The sequence below is a fragment of the Trachemys scripta genome, chromosome 17 (genome assembly GCF_013100865.1).
Source record: "Trachemys scripta elegans isolate TJP31775 chromosome 17, CAS_Tse_1.0, whole genome shotgun sequence".
NCBI lineage: Eukaryota > Metazoa > Chordata > Testudines > Emydidae > Trachemys > Trachemys scripta.
In genome coordinates this window covers 8,042,280-8,057,934 of record NC_048314.1, presented here as the reverse complement: position 1 = coordinate 8,057,934, position 15,655 = coordinate 8,042,280, and the positions used below count along the sequence as shown (strand labels likewise).

The window sequence follows — 15,655 nt, the reverse complement described above, 5'->3', positions numbered from 1 at the left end:
CTAGGAGGAATGGTTTTAGCTACACATCAATTTTCAGATCAAACAGAATAAAATGATATGGTCGAGTCAACCTCAAAAGGTCCCACAGCTTAAAGGGTCAGGTGCTAACTCAGATCTCAGTCTGGGATACCGAGTCTCATACTGAACATCACCCTGAAGCCTACTAGGTGCTTGTTATTTCAATCCCAAGGCCATGTTTCTGATTTAGGGCTTCATGATACCAATGAAATTTACTCATCATCCCAGCTTGGCGTTAACTGAGTGACCCTATGACTATATTATACACTTTATAGATGAAATCCTGGCCCAACTAAAGTCAGTGGGAGTTTTGTCACTGATTTCAGTATGGCCAAGATTTTATCCTATGACCTTAAGATCTGAACATGGACACGGCATGGGGATCATTCCTGCAGTTCCTATTCAGTCACAAAGCCTTTTGAAGTCAACGGGAGCTGGGTTTAAATTCTGAGTAAGAACCTCAGGATTTAGCCCAACAACAACATGTCATGCTTGTGAGCTGTGGAATGATTATTGCAGCAAAAGTAAGGATCACAGTAGTGATAAACAGGGACAGATGAACTAGCTTGGCTACCAATAAGAATCAACCCAAACCTTGGCCCTAAACTCAAGCCAAATCTTTCTTAATGTTTGCATAAACTTTTCACTCATTCTTTGTCATTGTTGACCGCTGACACCTGACCTGATCTTGGAGGTAAAATATAACTTATCTGTAAAGCATGCTTATAGACATCATAATGGAAGTTACTGAAGCTGCAACAGCAAGTAGAAAAACCCAAATACGTATATCAAAAATAGGCTCGGCTATAGGTCTTAAGCATTAAGGGCTTAGAGTCAGGCCTAGTAGAGGTTGGCAGTCAGCATAAGTTAGCATAAATATTATGTACTTGACCAAAGGTTATGAAATATGTGCTTGACACAGGGTTAAATACGGCAATCTGTATTTTGTGAGAAGTTAGCAATGCATCTAGGGATAAAGAGATAAACCACAAATGAAGAGATGGCAGCATCTTAGGGGCTTTTTGCAATAAAAGTTAACTGCATTGATGTACCAAAACTATTGGGAAAGGGACTCACATTAACTGTTGGAAATGTAATTATGGTCAACTGGAATATCACATGTGGACAACCCGAACCCTAAAACGGGTCTCTCAGAATATCAAATATGAGTAGGGGGCTGAGATTTAATTAGATATGGTCCCAGATGTATGTGGGCAACCAGATAGGAAGCCTAGACCAGCACATTCCTCGTGTGGTAAGTGTCACAGTGAGCACCACTGATTTTTCTCCTATTTTTACTGTAATCAGTCTCCATGATGTTGTAAGTATGTCAATCACCATAAATCTGCATAATCTGGGAAGTTTTGTTATAATTATTGTGCTTTCTTTTCTTCGTGTATAATTTCAATTACACTTGCCTGCATTACCTAAAACATCATCAAGTCTCTATCTGTGTGTCCCACACTCAACCACAATATCCGTGTAGCCATCTGGGGGAAGAACTTGCGTTAGTGACAAGTACAATCTCAAAATTTACCAGGCTATATGTGCCTCGGCCCTCTCAGTTCTGGCCAGGGTAGGAAGAGAAGTGCCCAAACACCATGGCTGGAGATATTTTCAAGGAGTAAAATTTTCAACAGTGCCTAAGTTCTGTTTTTCAAAAGTGGCAGCACTTGGAAGCCTAGATCTCACTGACTTTCAATGGCTCTTAGGTTCCCAAGGGCCTAAGCACATTCTACTGCTTTTGAAAATATTACTCTTAGTCACTTAAAGAGCCTAAATCTCATAGACTTTTAATGAGACATAGGCTCCTAAGTCACTTAGGTGCTTTTGGAAATTTTACCTAAGGTATTTCCAGCTCCGCTGAAATTAGGAACTAAATGAGATTTTCCACTTCCAAGATGCTTCGACAATTCAAAAAGGCTTGGAGAAGCATCCCAAATTTCAGGTGCGGCAGGGAATGGGACCGCTAGACTTTCTGAGGTTTGGTTATTGCTAGTATAAAGGACCGTGAGATGCACAGGCACCTTGGTGGGAGTGAGAAGAGGGAACAGCGTCTTGTTGCTGGGTACCTGGCAAAGACCTCCAGGTGGCTGGTGCACTTGTTCCCTGCTGTTTTTATTCTGCTTGTAGAAGTCGAATATCATGAGAGCGGCATAGACCTTCCCCACAGTCATTTCGTCAGCTGGATTAGGAAATGGGAGGTGAAATGCAGAAAGGAGAGTCAGATGGAGAGGGGGAAAGGTGCAGGGGGAGAGAAGGAACGGGTGTTAGAAATGGAGGGAAAGGGAAGAAATTATTTAAATGGGGGAAATGTGCAATGGACAAGAACAGCAAGTAAAAAGACATATAAGACGTCACATTAGAAGTGGAGAAGGAGGAGGAGGGAGAGAGAAAAAAGAGGAAAAGACATGGTTAGAACAGACTTCTTCAGCTTAGCAATTTTCCTCTTCCTTCATTCTCTCCCTGACCATTGTTGCCTTTCCTCTCTCTGAGGGTCGCGGCACCCTGCTTTGAAAGCCACCCACCCCCCTAGCTTTGCTCTCTGTTGAAAATATTTAGGGATCTGTTACAGGAAGGATGCCCTAGGCAAGAAAAGCCGTATGGTGGTGTAAGAATGGAAGACAGAAAAGAACATTGAAATTAATACCAGATCTGCAGCCGGCCTTTTTATCATCAGAAAGGCCTTATTTTTCTTTCATTATATTATCATCAACAGGGGAATAACGGGCTAATATACATTTAAATTGTATTTCATTTTTCCAGATGGTTTTTTGGTTTGTTTTTGTTTTACAGGTCTATCACTGACCTCTCCCTGTCGCGCAGCTTAGCACCATACCTTTCTCAGTTAAAGCTGCCCTGATTGGACGGGGCTGTTTCTCGTTAATCAGCAAGCCAGGGGATTCAGAGCCCTTGCTTTTGCCAATCAAGAGAATTTCAAACTTTCCATTTTCCCAACACGCTCCCACAGGCCATCCTTAGGGGAGATTAAGCCTTTAGTACCAAACCCCCCTTCCTATTACACGGGCTCTTTGCAGTCTTTAACATTTTTCTCTTGACTTTTTTTTTGGATGCAGACAGAACCCAGATGGTAGAAATTGCTCCCCTGACCTGCAGGAGCCAGACTGGAAGCAGATAAAACTACAGGAAGCAGGACTGCTGCATGACAAAGAAATCTCTCTTGAAGAGGCTGGACAAGGCATTGCTTTCTTCTGGCCACTATGTATTATCTTCGTCCACAATGCAATGAATCTACTGGCTCAGGCAAGAGGCACTAGGACATAATGTTTTGAGACCCCTGCTTGGGAGTGACTTGGGATTCTTACTACGGAGGGGTAGGGACATGAGGCTGTGAGCGTTCCAGAGGTGACACTTGAAGGAAACTCCAGGCAGAGGATGAAACGGGCTTCTGTACTGTGTCATCTAGACTGCGGTGCACACCGAGGGTTGGCTCTGGGCACGAGAGCGGAAGAACCTGGATTTCTGTGGCTGCCTGGAATGGGCTTTTGGGTTCATGTCTCTGCATTGCTTCTAAGGGGAAGAGGATCCTTACTTAGCACTTACGTTTATGAGGAGGCACCAACAAGTCCAATGTCTTCTGGGACAGATTGGGCCAAACCAGAGAGATCTCTTTCCTCAGCTCAGCATCACACTGGTGCTGCTTCACACCCGCTGGGCAGGGGGCAAAAAAGGCAAATGAAGCTGAGAGAAACGACTATACGTTGCACACGTACTTTCCTCATTTGTACCTCAAATGAACGAGCAAGCTACCATGTGAACAGATCCTGTCTTTTCCAAACCCATTCCCCTGCCTTCTTCCCAGAACACCGAGTCAGGAACAGCTTCACCACGGATATTAAAGGCAGCGCTAGCCCTCCCCACTATAAACCGGCGTGTGAGTTCTGGAACGGACTCAGTCTGACCAGTACAATATTTCAGGGACCAGTTTGATCTGGTGTCCCCACCAGCGGGACGCACGGCCACTGTTACCCTAGAACCTGAACAATGTCCTTCTCACATCATTAGCTGCTTCCGAGGGACACAGCAAAGCCACAGCAGAAAACAATCTTACCATGAAATAACAGTGGGCTTGAGCGATTACATAAACACTCTCCCCCCATGCGCTCCCCTTCCCCCCTCACCAGGGTGGGTGTGTGGGGGCGGCACACACAAAAAAATTAAAAGACCGTTACATAACATCATCATCAAATAAATGCTATAAAATGAAACAGAAGGACAGCGAGAACGTTAAAAAGGCCAAAGTAGGTTCTCGACATGCGGGCTGAGAATGGTTCAAGTATTTATGAGATAACAGGCTGGTTCCCAAGTGGCTAAATTGCACAGTCCGAGGCTGAGTAGTTTATCCCTATGACAGAAATGGATTTTCTAAGAGAAAAGCAAACGAGGAGACTATTATCGCTCTTATAACAGGGCTTGGAGCATGCCACCTGCCACGCTGCATCTTATGGGCTGCTTACGGGACTGTTAGTCCTACCAGCTACTCTCAATTACATGTGGCAGGAGAAACCTAAAAATCCAAACCAACCAGGTAATAATGGGTAAGGCCAAATCCAGAACCTCAAATCCATGCCCCTGACTACCCTGTACCCCCTCAAACCCCGTTCTGGGGGTCTGCCTATTTGCTGGTACCTGTTTGCATATGGCCAAAGGTCTCGCAGACAGTCACCCTCAATGAAGTGACTCGGCCTGACCGATCACCAGTGAAATGTAAGAAAATGACACAGGCTGTCAGGGCTCGACTGTCCCCTTCACACGCAGGCTTATTAGTGTGAAGGAGGTCCTGGCCCCCAAGAAATGAGACCGTCCTAACACCTGCTTTAAAGTTACATGGTCAGAACCTCTGCTGGTGTCAGTCAGCCTAGATCCATTGGACCATAATATTTTGCCCCCCTACAGCAGAGGTCTCCAAACTGTGGGGCGTGCCCCCGGCACAGAGAATGTTCGGGGGAGCACAGCTGGGGCCCAGACAGGCCCCACAGGCGGCGGGGAGGGAGCATCATCCAGCCCCGCTCCTGGCCCCAGCGCCCAGGGCCCCGGCTGCCGGCCCCATGCCTGGGGTCCTAGCTGTTGGCTTCAGCCCTCACCTCTGCTCCCAGCCCTGCCCCCACCTCCGGGGGTGTGTGTTGCAGACAGGAGTAAGGGGGGGGCAGAAGGTAAAAAATTTGGGGACCAGTGCCCTAGAGCAATTTTCACCCCAAGATCTCAAAGTGCATTTATGAGCTAAAGCGTCCAGCCCTACTATGAGCTAGGAAAGTATCACAAAGAGGTTAAGCCGTAGAGCCTCATAGGTATCTAGGCTCTTCACTCCCATTGATTTGAGGACTTCAATGGCTCAGACACCGGTTTGATACCGGAGTGGGTGGGTGAGATTCTGTGGTCTGCGTTGTGCAGGAGGTCAGACTAGATGATCATAATGGTCCCTGCTGACCTTAAAGTCTATGAGTCTATGAATAGGAGTTAGGTGCCTAAATGCCTTTGGGCAAGTCATGTAGGCCGAGATCCTCAGTCTCATTCAGTTAGCCAAGCACAGAGCCCACCTCTCCTGACTCCCAGTCCCACATCTTAGCCACAGGGACATGCTTTGTCCTCCCTTTAGGTTGCCATTATACACGACCCTCAAAGAGCTCTGGCCATTTCCATTCTGTCCCTGGCTCCAGCGGAAGCCGCAGCTTTGAAGGCCGATTAACCAGGCTAACAATCCAAGGTAGAATTTGATATATTTTATTATATTGTATTGTTTAATTGGGAAGCCATGTATCTGCCTGATTAAGCATTTCAATAATTGAATTTTATCTCAGAGCATAATATAGGTCAGAGCTCGCAGACTCGCGGCTTCCACGCCAGCAGACAGGATCGTTAGCAGGGAGAGGTTTTTCTTCTGACTGGCCTGGCTAAGGCAATAAAACCTAAGGAGTCAGGGTTGGTTTTTTTGGTGTTTGCCTGGGGCTTTTCACCTCACAGCCATTGACTTGGGAGAACAAGCCACGTTCTCCATTTACAAAGCAGTACAGAGCGGTGGCGTGACTTGTCGAGGACACCCATTGCGGGTACATCTGCACTGCACCCAGGAGGTGCGATTCCCAGCTCACACAGACCAAGGCGCTAGCTCTGCTCCAGCTAGCCGGCTAAAATGAGCCGGGTAGCTGCACTGCCCGGGGGGCGGGGCGGGGGGTGGGCTAGCTGCTGCACAGTCCCACCCACCCATCTGGGTACGTTCTCGGGCAGCTAGCCCAAGCCGTCGGCCGTGCTGCTGCAGCCACGCCCAATGACATCAACGCGGGCTGAGAATTCCACCGCCCAGCTGCTGTGTAGACATGCCCTGAGTCAGAGCAGAGCTGGGGTCTCCCAATCCAAAATCCATCAGTCCACCTTCCCTTTTAGGAGGTGGAGGTAATCGGCTAGAGGATCCTCCCACTTCCTCTATGGAACTCCTCCTCCACATCTCCTTCTTTGGCCCTCTCTGCACAATAACCCAGCTGCAAGCTAGCTTCCGAGCTCACGCTCACGTGCGCGCCCGTCTCCCTCTCATCCCCCCTCTCACCTGACGCGAGTTTGATTTCTAGAGCGGTCCGGATCAAGGCCATCAGGGTGGAAGTGAAGTGGACCGTTAAGTCCGGGTCCGAGATCGGCATGTTCATCCGCACCAGGCGCTGAGGAACCAAGCAGAGCTGCTGTCAGTGCCTGCTGGCGCTGGCCCTCCCCCACCCTCCGCGCTGCCCCTGCTAAGGGGATCATCCCTCCCCCCGATGCTTACAAGAGCAAAATCACAAGTCTGTGCCATTCGGAAACGCTAACCGTTCGCGTGCTGATTGTTGGGAGACGCAGCCTTGCCCCTGGGGAGGGCGGCTTCTTTTCTGGACTGCTGCAGAACCAGAGGGCTCACTGCAAAGTTCTCAGACTGGGATTTGCCAGCGTTCATGCTGCCCTCAGAGGAGTATATTTTGTGTCCAGCTGGATCCATTTGATCTCCCTTGGCAACATCCCACGGCAGGACCTACCACCCTAGCCTACCACCACATGAGCTCCATGGGTCCTGGTTTGGGCACCAGAAGCACAGCAGCAGCGGAGGCCTTCTCTCAGCTATTTTCGGGGTGCTACTGATGCTTCAACCAAACCAGTCACACCCTGGTTGTGTAGGTCTAAGGAAAGCCACTCAGTCAGGGTCACCGCTGGCCAGGCAAGAGGCATAGGGTGACATGGTACATTAAGGAGAACGCTCTACGGCGGACTCCAGCTGCAGGCGTTACCTGTCCGCCAGGGAGGCTACAGCACAGAGACAAAGAGCCACAACCAGGAGCTGGCAGCCTCAAGTCGGTCTGAAGGGTGAGTAGGTCGACAGTGCAGGGGCAATTCCCTTCTGCGGTCAGTGAGTGCAACGCCACCGCAGCGAGCGTGGTTGTGCCTGCTGATCCCAGTTGTGCATCTGGCCCTGCATTTATACGGAGTTCTGGGAGACGTGGCGTGCCCTGAACGTGCACACAGTCATGCTGCTGTCTCACCCCAGGCCTGGAAGGAGAGCTGAGCGAGTCAGAGAAGGGGGTCTGACCTGCCACTCGCCCGAGGGCTGCTCCCAGCTAAGGGCGAGGGAGGATCCTTGTTATGACAGACACACTGGCCTCTTTTCTCCGCCCCTCTCCTGCAGATCCCCTGCAATCCCATTAGAGCGCTGTAGCGCTCCTCCTCCCCTTGCTGCCAGCTACGAACTCCCATCCAGTCCATAGCAATGCCATGGCCGAGTCGCTGGAAGGGGTCCTTTTATTGAGGAGTACTAGGCCCTCCCTTCACCCTTTCCTCCTGGCAGTGGAGTGCGATGCCCGCCCAAAGCTCCAGCTCCCACCCTTTGATGGGCAAGTCACAGCATCAGAGTGACTCTTTCCAGAGCCTGGCTAGGGATCTTGAGGCCCCATGGGAACGCTTCCCCCATCATCCATGATTAGACTCCCCGGGCCAAATGAATCACTGGTGTCACTCGAATGAAGTCAATGAGATTACACCAAGTGTGCCACTTTGGCCCATCAGCTCTTCCTGCTTTTGAACAAGTTGGCTGGTGGAGCAGTAAGTGATCACTAGAGGCCCAGTCCTCCAGGCTAGCTGATAACCTAAGCACCGTTCAGTAAGGACTGATTTCTTCTTCTTGGACAAATGCTGAGATCCCAGCTCCTCAGCTTTCACATGCTGTTCAGAAACTTCCTAAACTGGAGCCAAAGCAGACAAGCCTCTACATTTCTTTTCTCTAAGATTTCATGCAACACAAGGAAGTTACTGGTTGTTATCTGTAGAGTTATTTTATTTTTTTTTGCTCCTGTGAAAGGGGTTTGCATAGGTCGGTAGAACCCAGTTGTTAGGTAGGTTTGGGTCCCCTGCACAGGGTGGATTTCATCCCTGGAGAGTGCCATCTGGAAGCTGATGAGGCTGTTAGTTTGATCACTCCAGGGAAACCTTTTCTTTGTTTAACAGAAGTTCAGCACTTTGCTAAGGGCATTTAAGTGGGTTCGTTGTGATTCTTCACCCTGCTGAAGATATTTGTACATAAAGGGTTGCCGCAGCTGCGTCTGCACAGAAAGGGCCAGACTGGACCTAGGCGCTGGATGGGCTTGCCGGGGGGCAAAGAACCAGCCTTCTGTCTGCATCCTCTCATCCCTGTGCTCTCCTACACACCGGGGCAGTGTCTCTCTACGAACTCCTGGGGTACAAAGCACTCCACCAGGGGTAGGGGAAAGTGGAGACATGGCTCCACCCCCTCCACTCCAGTCAACACAGCTGGCCAGATGCACAAGGGAGAACGTGTTGCAGCCCCCTACAGGGAGGCACCATGAACGCACTCCTCACTCCTCGTGTGCTCCCAACAGTTCCAAGAGGGGCTGTGCTGGAGAAGCCCTATTGAAGCCAAATTCACCCTAATTGAATTGGCCTCGTTAGCACTGACTTGGTAAGGCAACTCGCATCTTTTCATGTACTGTATATTTATACCTGCTTGCTGTATTTTCCACTCCATGCATCTGATGAAGTGGGTTCTAGCCCACGCAAGCTTATGCCCAAATAAATTTGTTAGTCTCTAAGGTGCCACAAGGACTCCTCATTGTTTTTACTGATACAGACTAACACGGCTACCCCTCTGAAACCTATTGAAAAGGTGTCCCTTTCTGCCTAAAACTCAAACACTTCCCAGGAGAAACTGAATCTGGATTCAGATCCAGACACCACTTCCTTGCCCCATCTCCAACCACTGCAGAGAGGGAGACTAATAGTTTCAAAAGTGCCTAAGTGATTTAGGAGCCTACTTTTTTTAAAGTGATCTGGACATGTAGGCCTGGTCTACACTTAAAAATCAGATTGAACTAGCTACTTGGCTCAGGGCTCTGAAAAATGTTGATCCCTGAAAGCTGCAGGTAGGTTGACCTAACCCCAGTGTAGGTGATGGAATTCCATCTGGCAGAAGTGGATTAACTACACTGACAGAAACTCCCCTTGTGTCGATGTAGGAAGCACCTATGTTAGGTGCTACAATGGCACCGCTGCAGCACCGTAGCTGTCCCGCTGTAGTGGCTGTCGTTAGACAGGCACCTAAGTCTGGATAAAAGCCAATGGGAGTTAAGCCTGGGCCATACACAGTTTTTGTACCAGTATAACTACGGCAGTGGAGGGTGTGATTATTTTCTATCTGTATAGTTCTACTGGTCCAATCCCTTGTGTGGATGCAGTTATACCTGTATAAAGGGGCTTTACGCTGGCATAGTTTATTTCCCTTCCCTTACTGGAGTAAGCTATACCACTAGAAGCACATTTATTCTGGTATAACTTTTGTTCACACTAGGAGGGTTTTAATACTTTAACTATGCCGGTATAGTTAAAGCGCCACAACTTTTATGTATAGACAAGGCCTTGGGCTCCTAAGTGGCTGGCACTCTTGGAAATAGGACTTCGGTAGGGTGACCATATTTTCCCAAAGGGAAAACGGGACACCGCCACGCTGGCCTGAGCCCCCCACCCCTGTGGGGCTGTCCCAAGCCGTCCCTGCCTCCTGCCCACACAGGGCCAGCCTCCCCACTGGCAGCCAGGGCCGGCCCAAGGCCCCCCCCCCGCTGCCTACCCATGATTCCCCTTTCCCCCCATGTTCCTTTCCTCCCCCGTGCATTGGGCTGGTCATCCGAGCCCCCACCCCCGCTGCCTGCCCATGCACAGGGCCACTTGAGGCCCCCATCTCACCTCTGCATGTGGGGCAGGGTGGCCCGAGCCACTCTATCAAGCCCTCCCTCCAGTGCAGGGCTGGCGTTGCCACTCCCCCCCCGCACGTTCTTCCGTGCCCCGTTAGGGGTCCCACCCCACTTTTTTGGCAAAACTGGACATTTATCCCGTTTGCTCTTGCCAACTGATGATCAGTTTTGTCAAAAAAGTCGGGACGGCCAGGAGAGGGACTGTCCCAGCCAAAATGGGACGTATGGTTAGGCTCCTAAGTCACTCAGGTGCTTGTGAAAGTTTTACCCACAGTCTTTTATCAGAGACTCCAAAGCTGGGAATAGGATTTTGTAGGGGTCTTGATGCTCAGTCCTCTATTCTAAAGGACAGGACTCTTACATGAATATTCCGTCCTCCTTTTCCACCATCGGGGAAAAAACAGTTTGGACTCTTTGGGAGGTGTGGGGGGCGGAATCTCAGAAACTGTATTTCCCAGTGGTATAAACTGAACATTGACTTAGGAGTCGCATCAAACGCAACCACAGAGAGGGTGGAACTGAGGTAAAAATGGCGGAGCCTCATTCCCCTGTTCACTTCTAGAAGCGCAAACTTCTACACCACAGCTGGTAGCGCGCATCCCAGTTCGGGTAGATCCCAGCCCTGCTTGTGCTGACACACTATAAACAGTAGCGGGGCGGCCGCTCAGGCTACCTGCCCAGCTACGGACTCCGGGCGTCGGGTGAGACTGTACTCAGGGCAGCTAGTCTGAGCTGCTGCCTGTGCCGCCGTGGGCACACTACTGCTTTTAGACTATTTTAGTCTGATTGTCTGCTTGTGCTAGGAAGCACCCATGCAGCTGCTCTGTACAGGTAACTCCTGTGACGTCAATGGAATCGTACCAGCACAAAGCATCATGGGAGAAATCCAGCCTGTCCTGTTTAAACCACACTGGTTGCTTAAGGAAACTGGACTGTTAACGTGGGCATGTGCTTGCATCTGATCCTGAACGAATAACTCCTCTCATTAGCTTCATCAGCCCTCAACCTCGAACCCTTCCAGCTACTTGTGTGGCAACAGGCCGAGGGTTACACACACAACGCCAGCTGCCACAGAGGAGTGCGGGAAGAGCTCAAATAAATACTCGATCGCTCAGGGAAACTGGCCAGCCCTCGGAAGGGCAGGGATGGGCGTGGTAGGACTTTAAACACTATTCTGAGCCCTGCTGACATACAGTGGGGCTGGGGCACCCTTTTGGCACATTATCTTTGTCTATGGTGAACAAGCACTGGAAAGAGCTGAGACCACCCCATTCATTTTACATGTTAGGTTCTGATCCCACATCTACGGGGGCTTGTGCAGCAACCCACTCTGCCCCCTACAGGTTTAGTCTAGTAATCAATGAGCTAAGAGAAACCAGGACAACCTAACAGAACCCCCTTTCAAACAAGAACAAGGGGTGCTCCTCCGTGTATTGACATGAGGGATAACGAAATCGAAGCTGAGCGTTTCCTCCTCATGTAATCCAAAGGCAATATCAAATGCTGGCAAAGCTCCACACATTTTGTCTGTTCAATGGTGTAAAACCGAATAGCGCCTCGGTTGGAATATCCTCCTTCAGCACGCCAAAGGTTAGCGCAAACGCAGTGTGTTCAATGCAATCCAATGGTTAACTTACTGAAAGAGCCCCACTGAATCCTACTTCAGTGAGAGAGAGAAAGAGAGAGAGAGAGAGATAAGAGATGGAGAGAGAAAGAAGATGCGTGGAAATGAAGACCAAGCAGGTGAGAAAATAATTCCTCCTAGGAGAGCTCCATCCTCCTGAGAACTGGGACTGCAAAACCTGGCTCTCCCCACGGACCTAGTAGAGTTAATTCCCAAGAGGAGCCGTACTCACGCACAGAGGGCAAAATGTAGCCCATACTGTGACCTGACACGGCACCACTGTACTGAGGCCCTTCCTCGCAAGTTTCAATCAGTGCTGATGGGTTGTCGGAGGACAGGTTTCAAAGGTGAACTCTCCAAGGGCACGTGTAGCCCTGTGTATCTGCACGCACAAACAGACATGTGGTGCAGCCGGTTAACTGAGCCAATGGGCGCTCACGTATACAGGCAAACCAGTGTTTGCTGGGTGCAGGGCTAGCGGCCCACCTGGACATGTGGCCCTCCATATTTATTCTGTGTCCCATTGTAACCATACTGCTCAATAGCAGGAGTGATGTGACTGGCTGCCTTGCCTTGCGGAGTCCTACATAGCCTTTACAGCCATACAGTGCAAACTAATCGGATGACCTAATGCCAACACCTCTAGAGTGACCCAGCATGGGTTATTTCTGATTGGACATGTTATCAATACATGCCAGCCATGGCACTGAAAGACAAGAATAACTTTTAGCCCGTGCACAGCATTTTTCATCTGAGGATCTCAAAGCACTTTACAGATATTAATTTGGAACTAAAATCCGGCTGTTAATGTCAGAGGTGGTGTAGCGAGTCCAGCAGACTCAACCAGACTCCCTCCTGGGGGAAGCACAAGCTAGCTCCAGCACCACTGCAACGTGTGGCACAATCATGGCCCTCCACACCCAGCCAGGAGAAAGGATGGACAAGACCAGGACCTTCCCTCTGCCCTCCATCCAGCTCCTCCCACAGTTGGTAGCAAGGATCAGTGTGCACGCCCTCCAATGGGACTGTAGTTAGCCACTGAGCAAGGAAAGTCTCTTTGCCCTCCCTGCAATGCCTTGCTCACCCATGCACATTCCGACCATAAGCCTCACTCCCCCTGTCTGAGGTAGGTTATTATTGTTCCCATTAGGCAGAGAAGTGAAGTGACCTCCCCAAGATCATCAAAGAGAGTCAATAGCGGAGCCGGGAACAGAACTCAAGAGTCCTGACTCCCAATCCCCTAACTTGAATGACTCCTTCCCAAAGAGCAGAAGACAGGATAGCAATCTGTAATGCACATGAATAAAGTGCTCTCATTATCTCTCTATAGCAAGATTTGGGTTTGTTTATCACAATGGTTTTAAATCATCTACTTAGAGCAGCCACCCCTTTCCAAATGCATCCCTGGAGAAAAGGGAGAGGAAAAATCAGACCCTTTCTATGGTCGATTCCCCTTATTTGGGGGCTACCCACTATCATGCTGAACAAGCACTCAGGGGCCAGATTTGTTAGGAGAGACGCTCAGTCCTTTCACCAACTCCACCAGCACCCAGCTAAGCATGAGTCTGCTCAGGCTTCTAGAAACATCTAGTTCACACTGGACAAGCTAATTCATATGGTCTTATCTGGCAACATAAATAGCAAATATCTCTTTAAAGTAACATTTCCCTCCAGTTACAGCACCTCGCAGTCCTTCCTAGGTGCCACATATTTATTTTTTTCTTCCTCCCATTTAAAAGCCTCATCTACCTGCAATGCTGCTAGGCCCTGCCACATAAAAATCATAGAATCGTAGGACTGGAAGGGACCTTGAGAGGTCATCTAGTCCAGTCCCCTGCACTCCTGGCAGGACTAAGTATTATCTAGACCATCCCTGACAGGTTGTTGTCTAATCTGCTCTTAAAAATCTCCAGTGATGGAGATTCCGCAACCTCCCTAGGCAATTTATTCCAGTGCTTAACCACTCTGACAATTAGGAAGTTTTACCTAATATCCAACCTAAACCTCCCTTGCTGCAATTTAAGTCCATTGCTTCTTGTCCTACCTTCACAAGTTAAGGAGAACAATTTTTCTCCCTCCTCCTTGTAACAAATTTTTATGTACTTGAAAACTTATCATGTCCCCCCCTCAGTCTTCTCTTCTCCAGATTAAAAAAACCGCAATTTTTTCAATCTACCCTCATAGGTCATGTTTTCTAGACCTTTAATCATTTTTGTTGGTTGTCTCTGGACTTTCTCCAATTTGTCCACATCTTTCCTGAAAAGTGGCGCCCAGAACTAGACACAATACTCCAGTTGAGGCCTAATCAGCGCGGAGTAGAGCGGAAGAATTACTTCTTGTGTCTTGCTCGCAACATTCCTAATACATCCCTAATACATTCCATTGCTTACAGTCTAGGGGCCTGATTTTCAAAGATGCGGAGTGTCCAAAACTCCCACTGAAGTCCATGAGAGCTGTGTGTGCTCAACACTTCTGAAAACCCTGTAATCAGCACTTCCCTCTACAACCCCATGCTGAGAAAAATGTCAAAATGTTGCTTAAAGTTTCTGTGACGGTTCCTTGCAAATCCAGAGGACCCGGGAGGAAGAAATTGCTTCATCTTTGACCTGATATAGCTTCTGGGACTATGCAACGCGTGTAGAAGTCGGCAGAGGAGGCCTTGCACTTTTACTGAGTCACAAGCAATCTGCCCAGGCATCTGAGCACTTAGTTCAGACTAGGCATGCTCAGGAGTGTAACACAATCGTTAGCAACCTAAACTTGCACACCTCATCTGATACCTTCCGCCGTGGTTGGAAGTGGATTCACATTACACAGACTGAATTAATCCTCTCCTCTCCTATCCGGCACAACAAGGCAACCTTACATCGCTATAACCCTGTGAGAGCTAACGAGCATGCTCAGTGAGAGAGGGGGCTGCATTATCTAGCCCCTCTGCTCTTCATGCCCCACTCAAAACCAAAAAATGACCCATTTTAGCAGTATTTCAGACTGCAGTCCTCACTCTGCGACCCACTGGGCCTTGGCACTGCCTGCTGCTTTGAAGTGTGATTCAAAAATTTGCCAGAAGGAACTGTAGGGAGGAGGGGAAGGGTTTAATTTGCAGCATTTTTCCATTACTCCAGATTTCAAAGGAAAACATAAGAGCGTGTTGATACAGATGGTAAGGGATCACAATGCTCCTAGACTCCAGTAAGGAGTTCACTCCATTCCAGGATCAACTTGGGACTGCCTGCCACAAATAAAAAGTGTGGCTAGCTTCACTAATTAAAGGGGGGAAGAAGACTACCTTGGACGAAGAGAAAAGCCCATGCTAGATCTCTGTGCCTGGCAAAAATAGATTTCTCTGCTCCTTTTGCCATTCCCCTTCCTTCACTTCATTTGCTCTCACATTTCCTCAAATGGAGTTTGAAGAGAAGTATCAGGCAGGAGATGGAGATCTAGTTTCTGATTTCCTAACCTGTGCCAGAGAAACTTCCTCAATCCCCAGATCTTAATTAGGCAGTTTCAGAGTCAGTCTCCCTTCTCAACATGAGCAGAAGAGAGGCTAACAAGAGGAACCTAACTAATGTATCAGAAGATCTTGTTAATGTTTCTGTAGTGAAAGGCCTCAGGGGCTGGGGCTGTGATATTTTCTCTAGAGCATCCTAATTAACTCTCTGCATCACAGAAGAGGGAGCAACCAGATAACAAGATAGCAGCCAATTACAGACTGGAGCATGGGTTACATCTGCAGCATTTCTTGCTCCAGGAGATGAGAGAGTCAGACATGCCTCAG

General features: G+C 48.9%; 1 protein-coding gene across 20 annotated transcripts in view; it reads right to left on the bottom strand.

Annotated features, from left to right (window-relative positions):
* CACNA1B (calcium voltage-gated channel subunit alpha1 B) overlaps positions 1–15,655 on the bottom strand; it is a 504,183-nt gene that overhangs the window by 19,611 nt on the left and 468,917 nt on the right. For 14 of the 20 annotated variants that reach the window (XM_034793506.1, XM_034793505.1, XM_034793512.1 and 11 more), the window contains 3 exons: positions 6,581–6,689; positions 3,583–3,690; positions 2,046–2,203 (listed from right to left, as the gene is read on the bottom strand). In XM_034793506.1, the coding sequence (XP_034649397.1) occupies positions 2,046–2,203; positions 3,583–3,690; positions 6,581–6,689 (375 nt within the window). The remainder of the gene's footprint in view (positions 1–2,045; positions 2,204–3,582; positions 3,691–6,580; positions 6,690–15,655) is intronic. The other 6 variants (XM_034793514.1, XM_034793513.1, XM_034793519.1 and 3 more) reach the window with 1 other exon arrangement.